A 22,930-nucleotide genomic window follows, 5' to 3' on the forward strand; every position below is an offset into this window, starting at 1 on the left:
GGCGAGAGCCGCGACGGGGGCCGAGCCGTGGCCGAGCTTGCGCCGCCGCCCACCCTCCCCGGGCCCCGCGAGGAGGCGTCTCAGCCGCCCGCTCCCCGTGCGAGCAGGCGCTATGGCGCCTGGCCTCGGCCGACGGTACGCAAACACACCTCTAGTTATTCTTTTTGGGAGTCAAAAAAGGGAAAATGGCGAACGACTCCCCTACAAAAAGTGTGCTGGACATCGACCTCTCCTCCCTGCGGGATCCTGCTGGGATTTTTGAGCTGGTGGAAGTGGTTGGAAATGGCACCTATGGACAAGTCTGTAAGATTTTAGGTTTTGCAACCACTCTCCTTTGATAAGAAGACCGAAGAAGACTTGATGCCTTTGAATTATGGTGTTGGCGAAGAATATTGAATAGACCATGGCCTGCCAGAAGAACGAACAAATCCGTCTTGGAAGAAGTACAGCCAGAATGCTCTTAGAAGCAGGGATGGCGAGCTTTCGTCTCACATATTTTGGACACGTTATTAGGAGGGACCAGTCCCTGGAGAAGGACGTCATGCTTGGTAAAAAAGTAGAGGGTCTGCGAAATAGGAAGACCCTCAACGAGATGGATTGATACAGTGGCTTCAACAGTGGGCTCAGGCGTAACAAGGATTGTGAGGATGGCGCAGGACCAGCTGGCATTTCGTTCTGTTGTACATAGGGTCGCTGTGAGTGGTAACCGACTCCATGGCGCTTAACAACTCCTTTGATAACGCCTGGCCAATCCGAGAGCTCTACTTTAGATGCTCATCCTTTTGGGAGGAAGCATGTGGTCTGAAGAAAGGAAACGAACGCTTCAGAAATGTGGCGAAAGTCAGGAATATAAGCATTAAAAATAATCACACGTTCTCGCACCATGAGTAGCGTGTTCTCTTTGGTGTCTGACACTATAAAAAAAGGATTGCTGTTTCAACTTTAGATATTTTAGGGTTCTCCTTTTAGCTTTCAATTGTAAAGGCTCATAAAATTAGGTTAGGCTTCTCTCTTTGCTTCCGTTAGCTTCTGTGGGTGTCTCTTAGAAAGCGGTCTTATCTATTTTCGTTTTCCTTAATGGGTCTTGCATGACAACACCTCCTTGGCGTTTCCTTAGAGTCTGCCGTCTTGAATTCCCCAACCAAGCGGAAGGGGTTTGTTTGCTTGCGAAGGGCAGCTATAATATACGTGAAAATTAAAGCAGCCTTGTCTTTAAAAAAAAAAAAAAAAGTTTATTTTCTATGTCACTGGTACCTAAAAGCAACATTATAGATATTAATGTCCAAGTTAACTTACATTTTTTAAGTCATCCAGTTAAGTTTACGAAGAGGCAGTGTGGCATAGTATGAAGCACATTTATACTCTCTTAACCTCAGTTTCCTCAACTGCAAAACAGAAATAATAATAACAGCCATCCCAAGATTTGTATAACAACATATGTGAAAAGTTATCTAAACACCTAAGTGTTATGCCAGTATAGCTATAATTGTTACAGGTAATAAAAAGTCTGATATAGTCTTGAAATTACTAATATATGTGTTTTAAAGCCTGACTATTAACGGCCTTGGGTCGGAAGATAAATAATAAAATCATGGCTGTGACCCATGCCTTCACCCTCTTCACTGTCAAATTCAGCAACCAACGAGTGCCTATTAGGAGACCGTGCTAGGTGCTTTGGGGGACACAGAAATACAAGGCATGGCCTTTGCCTGCCAACTACCTTATAAACTGGCAGAGAGGCCCACAGTTTCAGATGCTTCAGAGAGCAGCACAGTCTACCTCACCACCCCAGCCCAATGCTGCTTCCTCAGTCCTGCCCCGCCCCCCTCCCCGCTTCCATTTCTCCTCCTAGTTTTACAGCCCATTTTAATAGACTTCCTTTCTCCAAGGTCAGTAAACAGAAAGCAGGATTCCAAGTTCAGGCCAACAAGACAGAGGATAAAAGCACATGGTCAGTTTTGTGCCCGAGAGGGCTTTACACGTCTCCCCTCTATGTCCATGGGCCCAACACCTGCCCCCTGGATGCCAGCTCTTGAATTTCCCTTGGCTGAGGCCTCACCATACACTGAGCCACCATCAACCAACCAACCAGCAGCCATCGAGTCGACTCTGACTCATGGTGTCGGAGCATAACTGTGCTCCGTAGGGTTTTTACTGATTGATTTTTAAAATGCAGACTGCCAGGCCTTTTTTCCAAGGTGCCTCTGGGTAGACTCGAACTTCCAACCTTCAGCAGCCATGTGCATTAACCATTTGCACCATTAATAATGGATTAGAACTCAGGGCTTCAAAGACTTGCCAGCACAGAACATGTGCAAACTGCAACAATGCCCAGGATAAATATAGTTTCCATCCAGATAATCTGAATATAATTTCCAAATTTCATGAGAGTGTTTAATGATAACTTGTATTTAGAGAGTGCTTATTATGTGTCAGGCACAGTGGCAAAGTAAGCAACAAAGCTTTACATGTATACTGCCTCACTCAGTCTTCATATAACACTTAACCATGGGCGCTATAATACTTAAACGCCTTGGAGGTTAAAAATTCCCCAAGGTCACAAGGTTCGCCAAGTGGGAAAAACCTAGGACCCTGGACTGTGCAACTCTCACCCACCAGCACAGGGCCTCCTAGATGGTGCATACAAGTTGCTGCTACCTCGCAGTATTAATTTCTTCACTTGACGACTACCTATATGTACTGTGAACAATTAAGCAGCAAAGTGTTAAAAACAAAAACCCCTTTCTGAAAGAAAATGTACACATTTAAACACACGAGGATCTAACAAGGTAAGACCAGTCTTATCTACTGCTTAAACCTCTGACCATCTGGAAAAATCATTTTTCTGCACAAATTTATGCTGCTCAGCACAACTGGCATAGACTCATGTGTGGCATCAAGCCCAGAGCTGGTAATAAAAATTACTCCTGCAACTATTTGTTCTGTAAGCCGTCACCTGAAGTACAATCAATCAATCAATCAATCAATCAATCAATAAATTACTTCTGCAAGCCTGGAATAAGCACTTTACACAGCCTTGCCGGTGTCTGACTTATTTACACCCGTTACAGTTGTCCCAGTCAGGTCCTGCAGCAAACAGACGGTACACCCAAACTGGGTAGTTCCAGAAAAGTTTTTAACAAAAGAGCTGTGTGCAAAGGTGTGTGTGCTGTGCAGGGAATCACAAGGGACAGTGTAGTACCTCTGGGGCTATGGCAGGGGGTGCTGTTACCACACCTAGGCCTGAAGGACCCAGGTATAGGGAGAGCAGCTCAAAGCCACCTGACTGGAGCTGGGACCTTTGCTGACAGTGTGCACAGCCTGTGGTGGTCTAACAGGCAGGGAGCCAAAGGAATAAACACCTCTACCTCACTCCCTCCCTCTGACCCTTGCTGATGTCCCATTGGCTGAACCCAACCAGATGACAAGAAGGTCACTGATATAAATAATAATATGCACACGGATGGGCATTGGTTATAAAATGACAGTAGTAGTGTCAGAAACTGTCTAACTTCTGGCGGGATAATGAGAATCAGGATCAGCCCAAAGCTGATCTCTATGAGATGGAGGTCAGACTTTTTACCCATTCTAACACCAGCCGTCCTCCCCATGGCACTCTCTACTTTTCTGCTGGGTTTGATAATTCAGTGCAATGGCTACACAGACTCATAGACCATACTTACAGTTAAGTGGTTTATTAAGGAAGCAACAGAGTACAACTCAGGATCAGGATCAACAAGATAGAACTCAGGATCAGGGTCAAGAAGCATGTAGGCAAAGTCTGGAAGGCTCCTCGGAAGAGGAGAGCACATCCTTCCCTTCTTCAGTGCAGGACAGCTCTCTCAGCTCCTCTCAGTTGTGCAAGCAAGCAGGACCATGTCTCTGCCATGCTCACCCCTCTCAGATGTAGAGGACTCCCCTCAGCCCCCTCAGAACAGGCTTCTCTCAGCTCCCTGAGGACAGGCCTCTCTGCATTTGGGCTCCTTGCCATCACCACCAACTCTGCTGCAGGGCCCCTTCCAGGCCTATCATCACCAGCTGTGTTGCACGGTCCCTTCAGGGCCTCTCCCTGTCTTCAGTGTTATAGAGTGTGATCACTAAGGTTGTGTGTCAACTTGGCTGGGCCATGATTCTCAGTGGTTTGGCAGTTATGATGTAGTTTGGCGGTGATATGATGATGTGATCACCTCCAGAATAAGATCTGATATAATGTGATCACCTCCAGAATAAGATCTGATATAATGTGATCACCTCTATGATGGGATCTGCTGTGAGCAGTCAATCAGTTGAAAGGGAGTTTCCTTGAGGGTATGGTCTGCATCCAATATAGGTGAACTTTCTGGCAAGGCTCGCTGGCTTTTGCTCACTCTGGATCCTGCAGCAGCTCCTGTTCATCTGATCTTCAGTTCTTGGAACTTGAGCTAGCAGTTTGCCTGCTGATCTTGGGATTTGTCCGCCTCCACGGTCTGGATCTTGGGTTCGCCAGCCCTTGAAGCTACATGAGTCGGGAGAAGCCTCCAGTCTGACCTACGGACTTGGAACTTTACAGCCTCTACAACTGCATGAGCCATTTTCTTGATGTAAATCTCTCTTTCTCTCTTTAGACACCTTACTGGTTTGCTTCTCTAAAGAACCCAGCCTAAGACACAGCCCTTGACTCATGTTACACTTCTTTTAGGAGGTTCCTCCCCTCTTCTCTCTCTCTCTCTGCTTCTCTCCTTGCCTTTTGTCATGGTTTGAATTATATCCCCCAAAAAATGTGTGTATCAATTTGATTTTCCTGTATGTTGTAAACCTGCCTCTATGATGTTAATGAGGGAGGATGGGTGGCAGTTGTGTTAGTAAGGCAGGACCTGATCTATAAGACTGGATTGTGTCCTGAGGCAATCTCTTGAGATATAAAACACAGAAGTGAGCAGTGAGACAGGGGGACCTCATACCATCAAGAAAGCAGTGCCGGGAGCAGAGCGCGTCCTTTGGACTGGGGTCCCTGTACACAGAAACTCCTAGTCCAGGGGAACACTGAAGAGAAGAAGGCCGACGGAGAGAAAAAGCCTTCCCCTGGAGCTGACACCCTGAATTTGGACTTTTAGTCTACTTTGACTGTGAGGAAATAAACTTCTCTTGGTTAAAACCATCCACTTGTGGTATTTCTGTTATAGCAGTACTAGACGACTAAGACACCTTTCTTGCCTTTTCTCCTGTTTCTGGCATGGCCTTCCCACCACAGCCACGAACTGACCAATCCTCTCTTAGCAGGCCACAGGCATTTCATTTGCATAGTAGGCTATAGTCACTTCATTTCCGTAAGTGTATTGACCAATCTCTGCAAGGTGTGTAACACAAAGCAATCACAGGGCAGGCTGCAGCCCATGGACAGATATCAAACCGTAAGTTGTTTACAGCTTACCCAGGAAATTCAATCAACCTTGACAAAAGTAACAAACCCTCTGGGGTAGAAAACCAGGGCAAAGGTAACTCCTCATGGCTTAGGGGAAAAAACCTCTCAAAAACTGCTTTGCTAAAGAATCAAGGCAAAAGGCCAGATAAAGGAACTCATTTTACCACAGCGGGAGAATTCTTGCCTTCCACGTGGGAGACCAGGGTTCCATTCCTGGCCAATGCATCTCATGCACAGCCACCACCTGTCTGTCAGTGGAGGCTTGTGTGTTGCTATAAGGCTGAACAGGTTTCAGTGGAGCTTCCAGACTAGGCTGAAAAGACCTGGCATTCTACTTCAGATAATCAGCCAATGAAAATCCTATGGATCACAAAGGTCTGATGCACAGCCGATCATGGGGAATAGTGCAGGACTGATCATGGAGGATGGTGCAGGACCAGGCAGCGTGTTGTTCCTTTTTGCATGGGGTCTCCATGAATCAGGGTCGACTCAATGCCAGCTAACAACAACAAGAAGACAGCGCACATATATTCATACATATATTCACATATATTCTCCCAAAGCAAAAAGTAGATGGAAAAGGGTAATTAGCAGACCCAGAGAGGCAAATGGAAATCACCCAGCACATGCAACATCCCCATTTCCTCTCCACCTACTTATTTTTCTCCACTGCTCATTCACTGCTGTAGACCCTTCATTCGCCCCCCCTGGCTCTCCTACCTTCCCCTGCCCTGGAAGGGGTGAGAGGAGGTGGCTACAGCCCCCTCCAGTGCTGCTCTTCAAAATACTGTTCCAAGGATCACTAAGACAGAAGACATGATGTAAAACCCATCATATTCAACTCACTAAGCTGCCTACACACAAACACACATTATCTCGTGGCACATTCCCCAGGATAAATAGCTACCCCTGTGGTTATATTCTTAAAGCATAAATACTATGGCTCTATTTCTAAACTTAGATTTAAATCTCCAGTGAGAATGAACTTTTAAAAGAATACGTGGCAAACTGAACACACTCGCTCCCTAAGGCCCCCAAAGTTCATTCCCTCTCCAAGCCCCTAAAGCTTCTCCTTCTAAAAACGAAAACTCAGAGAACTGGAGAGGAGTCAACTGCAGTAGGAGATAGTAACAAATGCTGGAAGATGAAAAGGGAATCGAGGAACAAGAACTGACCTAGAAAGGAAGAAACTGAATCCAGGTGTGTGCAAAAGGGGATCCAGCCAGGGTGGGGTCAGTGAACCTCCCAGAGCCTGGAACAGGCTCCAGAGTGGTGGGAGCTGATGCGGGGGGAGGGGGAGCCTGGCACTTAAAAAAGGGGCACTGGTTCAAAGGCAGCACTCAGGCGAGCTCGGCCCCACCCCAGAGCCCCTTCCCCATTCCTAGCAGCGTGGCAACTGTAATTTCAAACTGTAGAGAATTATTTAACGTTTTTCTAAAAAAAAAACTCTGTGTATATGTGTTAGTTTTTAAACATTAAATTAATCTAGAAACTCTTCGGAAAAATTAACATATATTTGTACTACTTGCTGCCAAGATTATTATTTCAAATCCAGAGACAAAGGGAAAATGGCCCTAACAGAGGAGGGGGAGAAAACTGCCCTGTGGTTAACAGAACTGAAGCCCACATCAGCTAGGCGATGAAGTCAGCCATGTTCTCAATGCCAGTTTTAGATTCAGCTTAAACAATTAAAAACTGAATACAAATGGAAATAATGAGACTATTCACGCACTGTGAAGAAGGTAACCAATGTCACTGAACAATTTGTGTAGAAATTGTTGAATGGGAACCTAAACTGCTGTGTAAACTGTCACCAAAAACACAATAAAATATTATTAAAAAACACAGAATACAGCGGTTTTCAACATTAAAGAGACGTTCTGTTTTGAGAACTCGTAACAGGAGGTAATAACAGAGCAAGGCTGCTGGACATGAGAGCGAGCCTATGGGTGCCTCAGAGTTGGTCCAGTCTCCGGTCGACTTGTGTTTGATTCACATGGGGTTGCCTGTCTTAGTTATCTAGTGCTGCTATAACAGAAATACCCAAGCAGATGGCTTTAAGATAGAGAAATTTATTCTCTCACAGTCTAGTAGGCTACAAGTCCAAATTCAGGCTGTCAGCTCCAGGGGAAGGCTTTCTCTCTGTCGGCTCTGGGGGAAGGTACTTGTCATCAGTCTTCCGCTAGTCTGAGAGCATCTCAGCACAGGAACTTCAGGTCCAAAGGACGCGCTCTGCTCCCAGCACTGCTTTCTTGGTGGTATGAGGTCCCCCTGTCTCTCTGCTCGCTTCTCTCTTTTATATCTCAAAAGAGACTGGCTTAAGACACCATCTAATCTTGTAGATCTCATCGATATAACTGCCACTCATCCGTCTTATTATATCATAGTGATAGAACTTACATCACATAGGGAAATCACATCAGATGATAAAACGGTAGACAATCATACAATACTAGGAACCATGACCTAGCCAAGTTGACATATTTGGGCGGGGGGGGGGGGAACACAATCCATGACACTGCCTGACATGAGGACTGTGGTCCTGCGAAGCCCTTGGTAAATGTACATGTACTAAATGTACTGAAATGTACATGAAATGTAATAAAGAAGAAGCGCCCTGTAGCTGGCTGCCCAACCCTGGGATAGTCCAGCTGAGACTCACAGCCACGTTGGCTAAGTTCACCACTCCTCCTAAACCCTGAACCCACTGCAGACCTGAAAGCGAGGAAGCCGACTCTAGCTCTTCTGCCTCCCACCTCTCTCCCCCCACCCCCACAAACTCCCAAAGGTGACTTTGGGCTTCCCAGACTCCCTGCCCCCAAGGGTATTTCCCTCAAAGAATCACCTTTAGCAGCAGCTAATGAGACCTGGCAGAGGGAAAGACAGGTAATTAACGGACTGGCAAATTACCTGTCCACTACCCAGATGGAAAAATGTGAGAATGCTGCAATGGAAGAAGTGCGGGGGGTGGGGGGACGGTGAGAGCAGGAGGGGAGAGGAGGGAAATGAGAGGGAACACACCCATTCATATCTCCACTGAGGATCGGACTGAAATGTGAGCACTTGGCTTGGCTAGCCTTTGGCACATTAAAATATCATTAAAAGGAAAACATTGCGAAGCAAAGTAAAACCATGACATTGCTGTTATGGACTTCTATTTTTAAGTAACTGCACAAATTAAAATGTCAGATCCCTATAAGTAATTCTAACTTTATACAAGTACTCAGCCCAGAAAAATACAGCCAAATTAAACCATCGATAAGAACGCGTAGTTGCTCGCAATGACCCACAAATGAAAATTAAAAGCACTGCCAGTAAGTCCTCACAGTGGGCATCGGGCAGGCCTGCCAATGGCCTCAGCAGATGGTAACGAGAAGAATCAGCCTCAGGCTAGGCTCTTTCCCTAAATTTGGCCGAGCCTCACTTCACTAACACCCAACCAGCAGCTTCTCTTTCATTATCATCTTTTTCCAAAGAAGAGCTGCTGTGCGGATTCACACACTAAACACTTTCTGCCTAGGACAGGAGTGTCCTGACTGGTCTCTCCACCACCACATTCCCCCTCTGGTCCATCAGGAGTGCTGCCAGCCCACTGGGAACCAGCCCTACTGCAGGAGTGAGCCTGGGCCCCACCTTAGAATCATGTGACTCACCCTCCACTAGGGTGGACACAGGAGCCCTGGTGGCGCAGTGGTTAAGAGTTCGACTGCTAACCAAAAAGGTTGGCAGTTGGAATCTACCAGCTGCTCTGCGGGACAACGATGTGGCAATCTGTTCCATAAAGATCACGGCCTTGGAAACTCTACAGGGCAGTTCTACTCTGTCCTATGGAGTCGCTATGAGTTGGAATCGACGCGACGGCAACAGGTTTGGTTGTTGTTGTTTTTTTTTAGGATGGACACCTGAGCCATACTGGACCAGTTAGCTTCCCTCCCGGAATCTGGAATTTGGATCAATTCCACATGGTCAGTGTTGGGTGCTGGCCCCAACAGGTCGTGTGCTGCGTGGAAAGCCTGCATGGGTTCTCCCTTCAGAGATGGAGGGGAAGAATGAGGACCCCAAGGGAGATGCAGAAAATTCATGATTCTGGACCTACAGGAGGAATCGGAAGGATCCAATAAATTCCTTCTCCTTTCTGTTTAAGCCAGCTGGAATGGGTTTCTGTGTCTTCCTCCACCCCCACTTGAGGGCAAGGATTTTGTCTGTTTTATTCTCTGTTACATCCTCGAGGAGCCCTGGTGGCGCAGTGGTTAAGAGTTCGGCTGCTAACCAAAAAGGTCGGCAGTTTGAGTCTACCAGCTGCTCCTTGGAAACCCTATGGGGCAGTTCTACTCTCTCCTGTAGGGTCACTAAGAGTCAGAATCGACTCTCAACGGCAGTAAGTTTGGTTTTTTGGTTTGGTTTATATTCTCGAAGCTAGAACACTGCAGTGAGGCCCCAAGGAAGATGATCTCTAAGGTTCCTACTCACGCTGGCAGTCTTCCCAGAGCCCCACGTGGATTAATCCACTCACTCCTCTACACAAAAACATCCAGCTCTAGGTCTCCCACCTCCTGACCCAAACACTGGGGCTTTCTGCTGTTCCCTTAGCACACTGCTCATGTCCAGGCTTCGCCAGCTGTCCACTTACTTACTCTCTCTTAAACACTCTCTCCACCTCAAGGAATGAAATCTCATCTATGCTCAAAGCCCAACTCAAGCGTCAGCTCCTCCTCAAACCCTTCCCTATGTCTTTAGCTGGAAGAATCCCTCTCTCTTCAGGAATGGTAGAGGCATCCATGTCTACTACTCACGTGGCATCTTCTGGGTGCTGGCTGATCTGTGTGAGACATAAGAAAGTACCAGTCCAGAGTTCGGAGGGCAGTTAGTAGCTGGGTGACCAATGTCACCTCACTTTCTGGGCCTGTCACCTCATCTCCCCTCAGTGCTTTGTTTTTCACTACAGCCCTCACCAACTTCTAATTCACCATGTAACTGACCACGTGTATCTCCTTACATCCCCGTTAGAATGTAAGCTCCACAAGGGCAGGGATTTCTGTCTGTTTTACTCACTGCTATATCCCTAGCAAGGAGTCCTGGTGGTACAATGGTTAAGCACTTGGCTGCTAACCCAAAGGTTGGCTGTTTGAACCCACCCAGCAGCTTTATGGGATAAAGACCTGGCAATCTGCTCTCCTAAAGATTAACCCAACCAAAACCAAACCCACTGCACATGTCGATTCCCACTCATAGCGACTCTATAGGACACAGTAGAACTGCCCCACAAGGTTTCTAAGGCTATAAATCTTTACGGAAGCAGACTGCCACATCTTTCTCCCAAAATGCGGCTGGGGAGCTTGAACCCTATGGGGCAGTTTTACTCTGTTACATGGAGTCACTATGACTATGCATGGGAATCCACTCAGCAGCACCTAACAACATCTCTAGCACCTAGAACAGTAGGTACTCAATAAGTACTTGTTGAATGAATGAATGAATATGTAAAAAGAAGTTAATCTCTGTTAATAAGCCTGATACTTTTTTTTTTTTTTTTTTGAGCCTAATTCTTTTTAGACCAAACCAAAGCAAAACCCACTGCAGTGGAGTCAATCTTGGCTCATGGCGATCTTTTGTGTTACAGAGTAGAACTACTCCACAGGACTCTCTTGGCTATAATCTTTACAGAAGCAGACCACCAGGCCTTTCTTCTGCTGTGCCAACTGGTGGGTTCAAACCACCAACATTTAGGCTAGTAAAAACCCATTGCCGTCAAGTCGATTCCAACTCATAGCGACCCTACAGTACAGAGTAGAGCTGCCCCATAAGATTTCCAAGGCTGTAATCTTTACAGGAGACTTTCACATCTTTCTTCCTCGGAGCAGCTGGTGGATTCAAACTGCACACCGACTGTTTTAACCACTGCGCCACCAGGGCTCCTTGTTTAGGCTAGTAGTCTAGCGCAAACCACTTGAGCCACTGTTATGGATTGAATTATTTCCCCCAAAAATATGTTTTGTAAATCCTAACCTGCATGCTTGTGGTTATAATCCTATTTGGGAAACGGCTGTCTTTGTTATGTTGATGAGGCGAGATTAGTGTAGAGTGTACCCTGAGTCAATCTCTTTTGAGATATAAAAGAGATTAAACAAGCAAGCCAGTAAGCAGAGCTGGGGGAAGAGAGCTGCCAAGCCACATGAAGATCACCCAGAAGCAGAAGCTCAGAAGAGACAAGGACTTTCCTCCAGAACCTGCAGAGAGAAAAAGGCTTCCCCTACAGCCAACGCCCTGAATTCGGACTTCTAGCCTCCTAAACTGTGAGAAAATAAATTTGTTTGTTAAAGCCACCATTTTTGGTATTTCTGTTATATCAGTACTAGGTAACTAAGACAGCCACCCAGGCTGCTTTTTAAAATTATAGTCTGTTCTCAAAATGTGGTATCCAGGCCAGCAGCATCAGCAATACCTGGGAACTTGTTAGAAAAGCAAATTCTCTGGCTCCACCCTAGATTTACTGAATCAGAAACTTTGTATTAACAAGCCCTCTAAGTGATTCTCATGCACATACAATTTGAACACCACTGTGTTAGAGCATCTACGGCTCTATGTTCCCAGCAGGGCATGCGGTAGGCACACAATAAATATTGACTGAATGTCTGGACCCTAACGGCCTGCAGACAGGCTGGGATGCTGTGAATGAACCAACCAGGCACTGGCTTTTCCTGCTTCCAGATCACAGAGACATATCAACTCTGAGTTCCCAGAAGGAAATCAGAGCAAGGAGGATCATCACCCTCATCCTTACTGCTAGCAATGCTGTGGAACTCCTAAAAAGCTGAATCAGAAGTGGCTGAGAAGGACCCCCCAGTGCTGGAGAGTGAGGGGAGTGAGCAGCTGCCTTCTTCTCCTTCTGGCTGCAGCAGCAGCCACAGGAGTACATTAACGAGCCCGGGAGGCTCTGAAACAGAAACAAACCACGTCTACACCAGCAGCCCAGAGCTGACGGGCTGGGCCTTCTGGCAACTGAGGATGCCCACAAGCCAAAAGGGCATCAACTGCCCCCCAGTGCCAAACAGAAAGAACGCTCTATGGAAAGAGAGCTTTCCTTTATGGTTTGTGACTCTGATTAAGGTGACAACCACCGTTCTCTTCTGGACAAAATCTCTAAATCAGAAGACAATGCCCCCAAACAGCTGGATTTCTCCTCTCCAAGCATTTTATGCAGGAATATCAAAGTCATGCCCTAACACTTCATAAATTCCCACAGGAATGAAGGCCTAAGAGAGAAAGTGCCGCTGTAACAAAATACCACGAAGAGAAATTTATTCTCTCACAGTCTAGGAGGCTAGAAGTCTGAATTCAGGTTGCCAGCTCCAGGGGAAGACTTTCTGTGTGGGCTCTGGAGGAAAGTCCTTGTCATCTATCTTCCCCTGGTCCAGAAGCGGCTTAGCACAGGGACCCCAGGACCAAAGGACGTGCTCTGCTCCCGGCTCTGCTTTCTTGGAGGCATGAGGTCCCCCGTCTCTCTGCTCAATTCCCTCTTTTATATCTCAGAAGAGATTGACTCAGGATACAATCTAATCTTATAGATCGAGTCCCACCTTATTAACATAACTGCCTCTAAGATTTACAACACATAAGAAAATCATATCAGGTGATATGACAATCACACTATGGTAGACAATCACACTATACTGGGAATCATCGCCTAGCCAAGTTGACTGACACACATTTTTGGGGGACACAATTCAATCCATAACAGGCACCTACTGTATGCCAGACGGTGAATAATGAACGTATGTTAGCTCCCTCACGCACACAGAGGCAGCATGGGGCCTAGATGCGAAAGCCAGACAGCCTGTGTTCAAATCCCTGCTCTAACACTTACAGGTTGTGCAATCTTGGGGGAGTTAAACTCTCTGTGCCTCCATTTTCTCATTTGCTAAAGGGGATAATGACCCAGTGGCACACAGTATGTGGTACCCAAAGTGTGGTTAAATAAATGCTACCCACTCCATCCCCTACCTCCTGGCAGGTATCAAAGTTAAACTTTACCCAAGCCCAGTGATCCTGGGAAGGAGACCTGGTAGGGCAACGATTAAGTGCTCAGCTGCTAACCAAGAGGTTGCTTTTGAACCCACCCAGTGGCTCCCCAGGAGAAAGACCTGGCAATCTGCTTCTGTAAAGATGCAGCCAAGAAAACCCTATGGGGCGGTTCTACTCTGTCACATGGGCCACTATGAGTCGGAATTGACTTTGAGGGCACCAAACAACATGACCCTGCAGAACAGAGGTGGTTAAAGAAATTCCCCCACCCTTTTGTTCCGCAGAATGGCTTGCTGCAAACAACTGAGCAAGGTAGACTTAATGATCTCCTCTGTTGAAATAAACTTTAAACCCGCTGCCATCGAGTTGATTCCAACTCATAGCAAACCTACAGAACAGAGAAGAACTGCCTCACAAGGTTTCCAAGGCTATAATCTTTACAGGAGCAGATCGGCAGGTCTTTTCTCCCTAGGAGTGGGTGGGGGGTTTGAATTGCCAATCTTTTGGTTCGCAGCTGAGCACTTTAACCACTGCACCACCAGGGCTCCTTCAAACGAACTTTAGACAGGCCTCTTCCTGCTTTATCTTCCTGACCATTCTTTCTCCCTCAATCTGTAATTTCCAGGCGCCTAATCCCTTATCTCCCTCTCCCTCCCCCAGGGTCTCTCAGGATCCAGGTGGCCTTTTCATAAGAAAAGAAAACATTATTGGCCTTAAGTGCAAATTCAGGAAATCACTCACCCATCCCAGTGACCAAACCCCCTTAACTTTCTTTTAAAAACCTTACAGTTGTTTGTCCCGGGGAGTAGGTGCGGGTCTCTCTCCCCACTGCTATTTTCTCTCTCTCTTAATCCTGGCCAAACCCCACCAGGGAAATATAAACATCAGTCTATTGGTAAAAAAAAAGAAAAAAATCAAACCAAACCCACTGCCTTCAAGTCAATTCCAACTCATAGCAACCCTATGGGACAGAGGAGAACTGCCCCATAGGGTTTCCAAGGAGAGGCTGGGTAGATTCGAACTGCTGACCTTTTGGTGAGCAGCCGAGCTCTTAACCACTGTGCCACCAGGGCTCCGAATGTCTGTCTTGAATATTACACTCTTTTAAGAACTATCTATATGGGATCAAACTGACAACAGTAACAGAAATTACATAGGAACCTTAGAGGCTAGTAAGTTTATGTTGAAGAGTGGTTAAATAACACGGCCAAGGTCACTCAGGGGAAACCAAACCATCTGATGGGACTCCCTCAACCTCCCATCGCTACCAAACTTGAAAATTTACTAGCATTGCGCCCATCACCCATCCTTTCCTCTTGATACAACACTGGCTAAGGCTAAGCCCCTATCTGTCCACTGGATCACACTCCTTCCTGGCTGCTCAGGAGCCCCCCTGCTCTTTTTTTATCTTTAACCTCTATCTTTATCACTAGATCCTTCTCTGACCATCAATCATGCTCAGATCCCCCCACCATTAAAACTAAACAAACACCTCTTCCTGGACCAAACATCCCTCTCCGGCTAGTGTTTTACCTCTGTCCTTCCCTCCACAGCCAAACTTCTTGAGTTGTCCACACTTCCTCACCTTCACCTCCTCAACGCAATGCCTCTGGCTTCAACTGGACTCCAGACTCCACTGAAATGGCTCACATCAATGTTACCAGAGACCTCCTTCTTTTTTATTTTTAATTGTACTTTAGATGAAGGTTTACAGAGCAAATTAGTTTCTCATTAAACAATTAATACACATATTGATTTGTGACATTGGTGGCCAACCCCCTAACAAGTCAACACTCTCCCTTCTTGACCCTGGGCTCCCCGTTACCAGCTCTACTTTTCCCTCCTGCCTTCTTGTCCTGCCCTGGGCTCGTGTGCCCATTTAGTCTCATTTTGTTTTATGGGCCTGTCTAATCTTTGGATGAAGGATAAACCTCAGGAGTGACTTCATTACTGAGTTAAAAGGGTGTCTGAGGGCCATATTCTCGGGGTTTCTCCAGTCTTTGTCCGACCAGTAAGTCTGATCTTTTTTTACGAGTTAGAATTTTGTTCTACATTTTTCTCCAGCTGTTTGGGACCCTTTATTGTGAAGCCTGTCAGAGCTGACCAGAGACCTCCTTCTTGTCAAATTCAACACAAACTCCATCATGCTACCTTGCACCACTTCTCAGAGGCATTTTCCCATTTACAATGTTACTACTCAGTCCATTTGGATACCCTCTCTTCCCTTGGCCTATGAGATACCACACCAAATGGCTGTCATGTCCAGTCCTCTGCCCATGCCTTCTCCTCTACTTAGCCCTAAATCTCTTGGGTCTAGGGGCTCCTTCCATAGCAGCCTTCTTCTCTTCTCACCTGCACATCATCCACCCTCCCAAATCCTCATCTCCAGCCAAATCTCATTCCCTAGTGCCAGATCGACAACCTACTAGGTATCTGGGGATACACAGCACTTGAAACTCCAGATGGCCAAAGCTGAACTCCTTCCACACCACTTCTCCTGCCCCCAACTTCTTCAATGGCCCCACGATCTACTCAGTGACCCAGACAGCCAGATGGGGCTTGGTGTGGCCCTTGACTTCTCCATCACTGCCTCCCAGCCAGCCAATACTCTGCCACTACTCAAGGGCAGGCCACCACCAGCTCTCAGGAGATCTGCACATTCTCCAGACCCACCTCCCTGCCTCCTCCACTCCATTCTCCACATCGCAGCCACAGGAACCTTTGTAAAATAAAAGTCTAATCGTTGTCTCCCCTGATTAAAACTCTTCAATGGCTTTCCATTGTCCTTAGACAAAATCCAAACTCCAGAGCCAGACAGATAAGATTTCTTAAAAGTTGGCCCCAGCCTTCTGGAATTTCTGGCTTCCTATCATTGCTCCTTTACCCGTCTTGTCACTTCCCTATTCTTACCCCAAGTTTGGCCATAATGAACAGCTTTCACTTCCCCCAACACACCTTCAGGCCTCTGCATATGCTCCCCCCTCTACCAGTCAAACCCCTTCTTCTCCCCACAGCCCACAGCCCTCCGCTCCTCCTGGGTAAATTTTAGTCATCCTTCAGGGCTTATCCCAGCATTTACTTGCTCTGAGAACCCATCCTGACAATCCTCACCATCCCACTCCCACACACACTACACCAAGTTAAGTCTTCTGTGCGTTTCCATAACTTCTTGCTTTTCTTCTATCACGTATGTGAATAGACTATACACCACCGACCATAGATTTTGCACTAAACTGCTGGGGTTCAAATCCCCACTGCATGACTTAAGTAGCTAAGTCCTTTGGGCAAGTTACTTGAACTTTCTAAGCCTCAGTTTCTTCATCTATAATGAGGCACCTGCCTCACAGTTTTGTGAGATGAAATGAATTAAAATATTTAAAGGCACATAATAAATGTTCTCTAAGTGTACGCTCTTATTCTTACTATACTTCTCACACTAGGTTGCAATTGCCTAGGCTGTAAGCTACAAGTACAACGAGTGTACAAGTCTTCAGGGGTAGGCACTGCATAAACATTTGCTTAATGGATGGATAGCAGCTCCTCTGTGCTCTTTCCACTGTCCTTCATAGGGTTGCCATCCCTAGAATAAAAAGTATGAGACAACTTGTTCTAGTGGGAATTGTTAATTACCATCAGCGCCAGCAGAAAGTTCGTCCTTATTTTCTAACTAAAGAAGCAACTGAAAGAAGATATACAAATCACCAATAAACACATGAAAAGATATCCAACATCATTAGTCCTTAGGGAAATAAAAATCAAAACCACAATGAAATACCACTTCACCCACTGGGATGGCTCTAATAAAAAAGACAGACAATAACAAGGAGATGAAGAAACTAGAACCCTCATACATTACTGGTGAGAATGGGAAGTGGTGTGGCCTCTTTGGAAGACGGTCTAGCAATTCCTTAAAAGGTTAAACAAAGAAGTGATGGAATAATTTGGAAAAGGATAGTGAGAATAGCAGCACAACTGGAAGAATGTAATCGATATCACTGAATTGTAAATGTAGAAACTTTTGAAACGGTATAACTACCTATGTATATTTTCACCAAAAAAAAAGGGGGTGTCCTCCAAGGTCGAGAAGGGAGAGTGTTGACATGTCGCGGGGTTGTTAACCAATGTCATATAACAATATGTGTACTGACTGTTTAATGAGAAACTATTTGTCCTGTAAACCTTTATCTAAAGTACAATAAAAATATACATATTAAAAAAAAAGTTAAAGTTACCACGTGACCCAGCAATTCCACTCCTAGATATATACACAAAAGAACTGAAAACAAATATCCACACAAAAATTTGTACATGAATGTTCATAGCATCATTAGTCATAAAAGCCCCAAACTGGAAACAACTCAAATGTCCACCAACTAATGAATGGATAAATAAAATATGGTATATCCAATCCACACAATGGAATATTATTTAAAAGAAATGAAGTGCTGATACATGCTACAACAGGGATGAACCCTGAAAACATTATGCTAAGTGAAAGAAGCCAGTTTCAAAAGAGCACGTATTTGTCTGATTCCATTTATATGAAATATCCAGAATAGGCAAATTCTAGAGACAGACAGTAAATTAGTGGTTGCCTAGGGCTGGGGGGAGGCGTTGGGGAAAAATGGGGAGTGACTGCTGGTGGGTTCGGGGTTTCTTTTAAGGAGTGATGAAAATGTTCTGGAATTAGATTGTGCAATGGTTGTACAACTCTGTAAATACACTAAAAATCACTGAACTGTACACTTTCAATAGGTGAATTGTATGGTATGTGAATTAGATCTCAATAAACTATTTAAAACAAAAGAAGCAACTGAAACAATAGTAAGAATGACCATCTCTAAGCACTTACTATGTGCTAGGCAGTATGCTAAACAGCTTATGTATACTCATTCATTGTCTGAAATTTCAAAAAAAGGCAGGTAAGGCTAAGAGGATTAAAGAAAAGATAACTTCATGAATGAGCCTAACAAAGTCTCACACACATAGCAGAAGTTCAACAAATAGTTCTCTTTCCCTAGGCAGTAGTTCACTAAGAAATCTGTGGGCACAAACCAGAGCTTGTAAAAAGTCCTGTGGAGGAGAGAGGCCTAGAGCTAGAGGAAAAGAGGGCTGAAATGGGCTGCTTCGAGGTGTTAACCCTAAAGCTAAACTGGAGAGAAGCTGGGGAGAGGTGTTGCGATCTTGGGGCATAGGTGAGGGAAGGATGCACAGGCCTGGTGCTGAGCCCCATGAGAAAGCTGGGCGACTGCTCTGGACTACCTCCTGCCCAAGAGAGCGTCTCCCCTCCCAGTAAGTTTCTGTAAAGCCTGAGTGGGAGGGCAGTATAATGTGGTGGTTATGTTCTCGGACCCTGGACGCCAGGTAGAATCTGACTCCACCGCTTAAACAAGCTTTTTTAGGCTCCATAACCTCAGTTACCTCACTGGTAAAATAGGGGTAATGACAGTACTACCTCATAGGATTGGTTTAAGGATTAAATGAATTAATGATACGTAAAGCACTTAGGAGGAACCCTGGTGGAGCAGTGGTTAAAGCTCTTAGCTGCTAAACTAAAGGTCGGGGGTCTGAACCCACCAGCGGCTCCTGAGGAGAAAGATGTGGCAGTCAGCTTTCGTAAATATTTACAGCCCTAGAAAGCCTAAAGGCAGTTCTAGTCTGTCCTATAAGATTGATATGAGTAGAAATTCGACTCTACGGCATTGGGTTTGTTTTTGTTTGGAAAGCACTTAGTTGTCCCAGGGTAGTGCAAACGGTTTGCCATGGACTACTTACTGAAAAGTTGGTGTGGTTGGAACACATCCAGCAGTAACATGCAAAAAAGGCCTGGCAATCTGCTTCTGTGACGATTATAGCAAAGAAAATCCTATGGAGCAGTTCTATTCTGTAACACGAGTCAGAATGGGCTCTACAGCAATGAGTAAAGCACTGCGAACTATGCTTGGCACATTGTAATAGCTCAATAAATGTCTGCTGCTATCATTACCTTCATCATCAACACTGTTATCAGTAAAAACCTAAAATCAAACCCTCGCGGTCGAGTGGATTCCAACTCAGAGCGACCCTGCAGGACAGAGTAGAACTGCCCCATAGAGTTTCCAAGGCTGTAATCTTAACGCTTGCAGACTGCCACATCTTTCTCCCACAGAGTAACTGATGGGTTCAACTCGCCAACCTTTCAGAGAGCACCCAAGCGCTTTAACCACTGCGCTCTGAGGGCTCCCTGTCATCAGTAAAGGGAGAAGGAAACCAGACTTCATCTGCTCCTGGGAGTTTTCGATGAGTGGCCATTTTATGCAGATTTCGCGTGTGTAAGTGCGCTGGAAGGAGAGGGCGGACGTGATTTATCTCAACAACGCAGCGCGACGTCCTATCCAAGATTCCAGCCCAGGCGGGCAGGCGTTCCAGTGAAGCGCATGGGCCGGGAGGATCACCCTTAGGCCTGAGGGATTTTGGGTCGGGGGAGCAATCCCGGAGGGAGGAGGGAAAGGGAGGAGGGCGGGGTTCTCGGGGCGGAGCTGAGGGAGGTCCGTCCGGAGTGAAAGGCCTGTGCGGAGGCTGGAAAACAGGAGACCGAGCGCTGCAGCCTTTGAGGCCGGGCTGGGTGCAAAGGGCGCGGTACCTGGAGTCGAACTTCTGGCCGTCTGGGAAGGTGCCCACGTAGTGGTAGCGCACGAAGTCGCCGCTGCGCACGGTACGCGGGCACTCGTCGGGCACGAAGCGCCGCTCGATCTGCAGCTCCGCATCCGGGCCCAGGCCCAGGCCAGCCACGGGCGCCGCCTGCCCGGTCACCCAGAGCAGCAGCAGGAGCAGCGGCGGCGGCGGGGGCCGCCAGCCCCGGGCCTTGAACGCCATTGGGGGCAGCGAGGAGAGGAGTGGGGAGCGGGTGCGGGGCGCGGCGAGGAGCTGGCGAGGGCGCGCGGGAGCTCGGGCGGTGCGTGTCCGGGCCTGGGCACCCCGCGGTGTTTGCAAGCGTGGAGAAGACACCCGCCCCTCCCCGGGCGGCAGCAACCACTCCGTTTCCTCCTGCCTCCCGCCCCCCGGCCACATTCGAGCTAGGGGAGGAGCCACAGTCGCGCGCCGGGGGCGGGCCTGCTGCGTCCAGTCCTTCCCGGACCCGGGCGCACCTAGTTTTCTGCCAGGGAGTGGTCTGGGAACTCAGAGTGGACCCGTATCTGGACCTGGGGAGGGCTCGTACCCTAGCGAGAAATCGTGAACTCCTCCAGACGGGACGACAGTCCCAAGTTGGGAGAGGAAAGCGTTCCGTGATTGTCTGCCTGTGCCTCGAGACTCTCCAGATTTTGGGCCAGGAGAGGCTCCTACGTGGCCGCGGATCTAGTTACCCTTGCTGCTTTGGGGAGGGAAGGGAGCTTAGATTAAAAAAAAAAAAAATTAGTTACAAGGACGGAATCTACATAGAATGAATCCGAAACCATCTAAGATTTTTTTCTTTTTTAATACTTAAATAAAGGAGGAGGCATGCTTTGTAAGAGACTCCCCTGACAGTTGTCCAGTCTAAAGTTGTAGGTTGCTAACTGTGAGTTTCCCCAAGCCGTCAATGGATGCAGTATGAGCTGCTATTTAACAGCAAACATTCCACTCGGTCCCACATAGGTGATAGGTGACTACGCCAGGCCAGACTTTAGTGGAGACCTAGATGCGGCAAGAAATTTATCATAGTTGTTAAACACGTCCTTATCTTAGAATTGGTTGTTTATATTTATTGAAACTCTGAAAGAATGAAAGCAAATCACCAAAGGTTTCTTAAAACCGCTACCAAAACCTGACAACGATAGTAACGAAAGGCGGGGGGAAGGGAGGGGAGAACTGAGCACCAATCTAATTTACAAATATAAATGCAAAAATACTAAAGAAAACATGAAGAGTTTTAATTCAACATTAAAGTAATACTACACCGTTACGTGGACTAATTAATTAACAAAGTCTCGGTATCCTCCGTAAGATGAAGTTAAAACATTGATAATTAGACTACCATTATACCAAAAACCCAGTCTCTCCATCCCAGTGAGGAGCAGGACCCATCCAATTGCAGGAGCCTTCATTCTAAAAGTCATCTGGACACCTTCTTCACTCCATATCAAATCCATCACCAAGTCGTCTCATTTTTACACCTCAAATTGCTATCTATCTATTCTGTTTAACTCTTTCCGACTCTCCTGCAAGCCTCTCTTCTCTCTTTCCTGAATTACTGGCAGAACCCAAATGCAGAATGCAGAACCCCAGCTACAAGGGAGTCTTAAAAATGTTTTTTTAGCTTTTTAATCTGGCTAGAAAAGGACTGGAGTGGGTGCTGAATGAGCCAATTTTCAGGCTTTAAAAAAATTTGATATCCACCCCTGTTGTCTCAGAATATGCTTTTGCCATGCCCTTTGAAAAAAATGAGTGACTAGTCTGTGTTGTTACCTTTGTATTATAGAAATAAAAGATATTCATTTTCATTCTTTGAAATATTTTTATTATAAACATGCTATATTTTAAAATAAATGTGTAAGATAAATAACCCTAATCCTACCACCCTAAAACAATGATTGATTTTTTTAGATATCTAATCCTAGTGTTTATGTATTTTGGTATTTTACTTTTTTACTTGTGAAATGGTAGTAGTAGTGTCAGAACCTGACCTCCACTTTTCTCTCTTTGCCTTTCTTGCATTTTCTCCTGTTTTTTCTTCTTTTTGTTTACCAACCTCTGTGTGTTGGCTGCATATATAAGCAAACTCCTGGTCAATTTCAAGGCATGGCCCTTCCATCAGGGCTACAAACTGACCAATCCCCTCTTGGTAGACCACAGACACTTCATTTGCATAGTAGGCTATAGTCACTTTATTTGCATAAGTGTATTGACCAGTCTCTAAAAGGTGTGTAAATAGACCAATCACAGGGCAGGCTGCAGCCCAGGGCCAGACAAAAAGTGTCAAACCATCAAGTTGTTTACAGCTTATCCAGGAAATGTCAATCAACTTGGACAAAAGTAACAAACCCTCTGTGGTAGAAAACCAGAGCAAAGGTAACTTCTTAGGGTTTAGGGGAAAAAAATCTCTCAAGCTATTTTTCTAAAGAACCAAGGCAAAAGGCCACATAAAGGAACTCATTTCACCACATTACTTGGTATTTTATGTCCGTGGTGTTATAAGTTTATGATATTTAATGGCTCCATAGCATTCTGTGAGGATATGTTCCATGTTTACTTAAACGTTCCCCAAATTTTAGATGTGTGTTGTTTTCAATTTACAAATCTTGCTGCAATAAATATATTTGTGCGTATTTCCTTTTACAATATCCTAAGGGATGAGGTGCGTGGGTAGAAAGATATGAATATCATCATTCTAAAAGTGATATGCCACCAGCACTACCTAAATATAACAATTGCACCACAGCATGGCCATTATTACTGGAGCCCTAGTGGTGCAGTGGTTAAGAGCTCAGACTGCTAACTGAAAGATCAACAGTTCGAATCCACTCAGCCGCTCCTTGGAAACCCTATGGG

The 22,930-nt window shown here is 46.0% G+C and overlaps 1 protein-coding gene across 3 annotated transcripts in view; it reads right to left on the reverse strand.

The window, feature by feature from the left end:
* The window catches only part of FKBP9 (FKBP prolyl isomerase 9), a 48,567-nt gene extending 28,277 nt beyond the window's left edge, over positions 1 to 20,290 (reverse strand). The window contains exon 1 of one of the 3 annotated variants that reach the window (XM_004385318.2): positions 20,046 to 20,290. In XM_004385318.2, coding sequence (XP_004385375.1) covers positions 20,046 to 20,278 — 233 coding nt within the window. In that variant the 5' untranslated portion in view covers positions 20,279 to 20,290. The remainder of the gene's footprint in view (positions 1 to 20,045) is intronic. The other 2 variants (XM_012558107.2, XM_012558108.2) reach the window with 2 other exon arrangements.
* Between the last annotated feature and the right edge of the window lie 2,640 nt (positions 20,291 to 22,930).

The sequence above is a fragment of the Trichechus manatus genome, unplaced genomic scaffold (assembly GCF_000243295.1).
Source record: "Trichechus manatus latirostris isolate Lorelei unplaced genomic scaffold, TriManLat1.0 scaffold00137, whole genome shotgun sequence".
Lineage (NCBI taxonomy): Eukaryota > Metazoa > Chordata > Mammalia > Sirenia > Trichechidae > Trichechus > Trichechus manatus.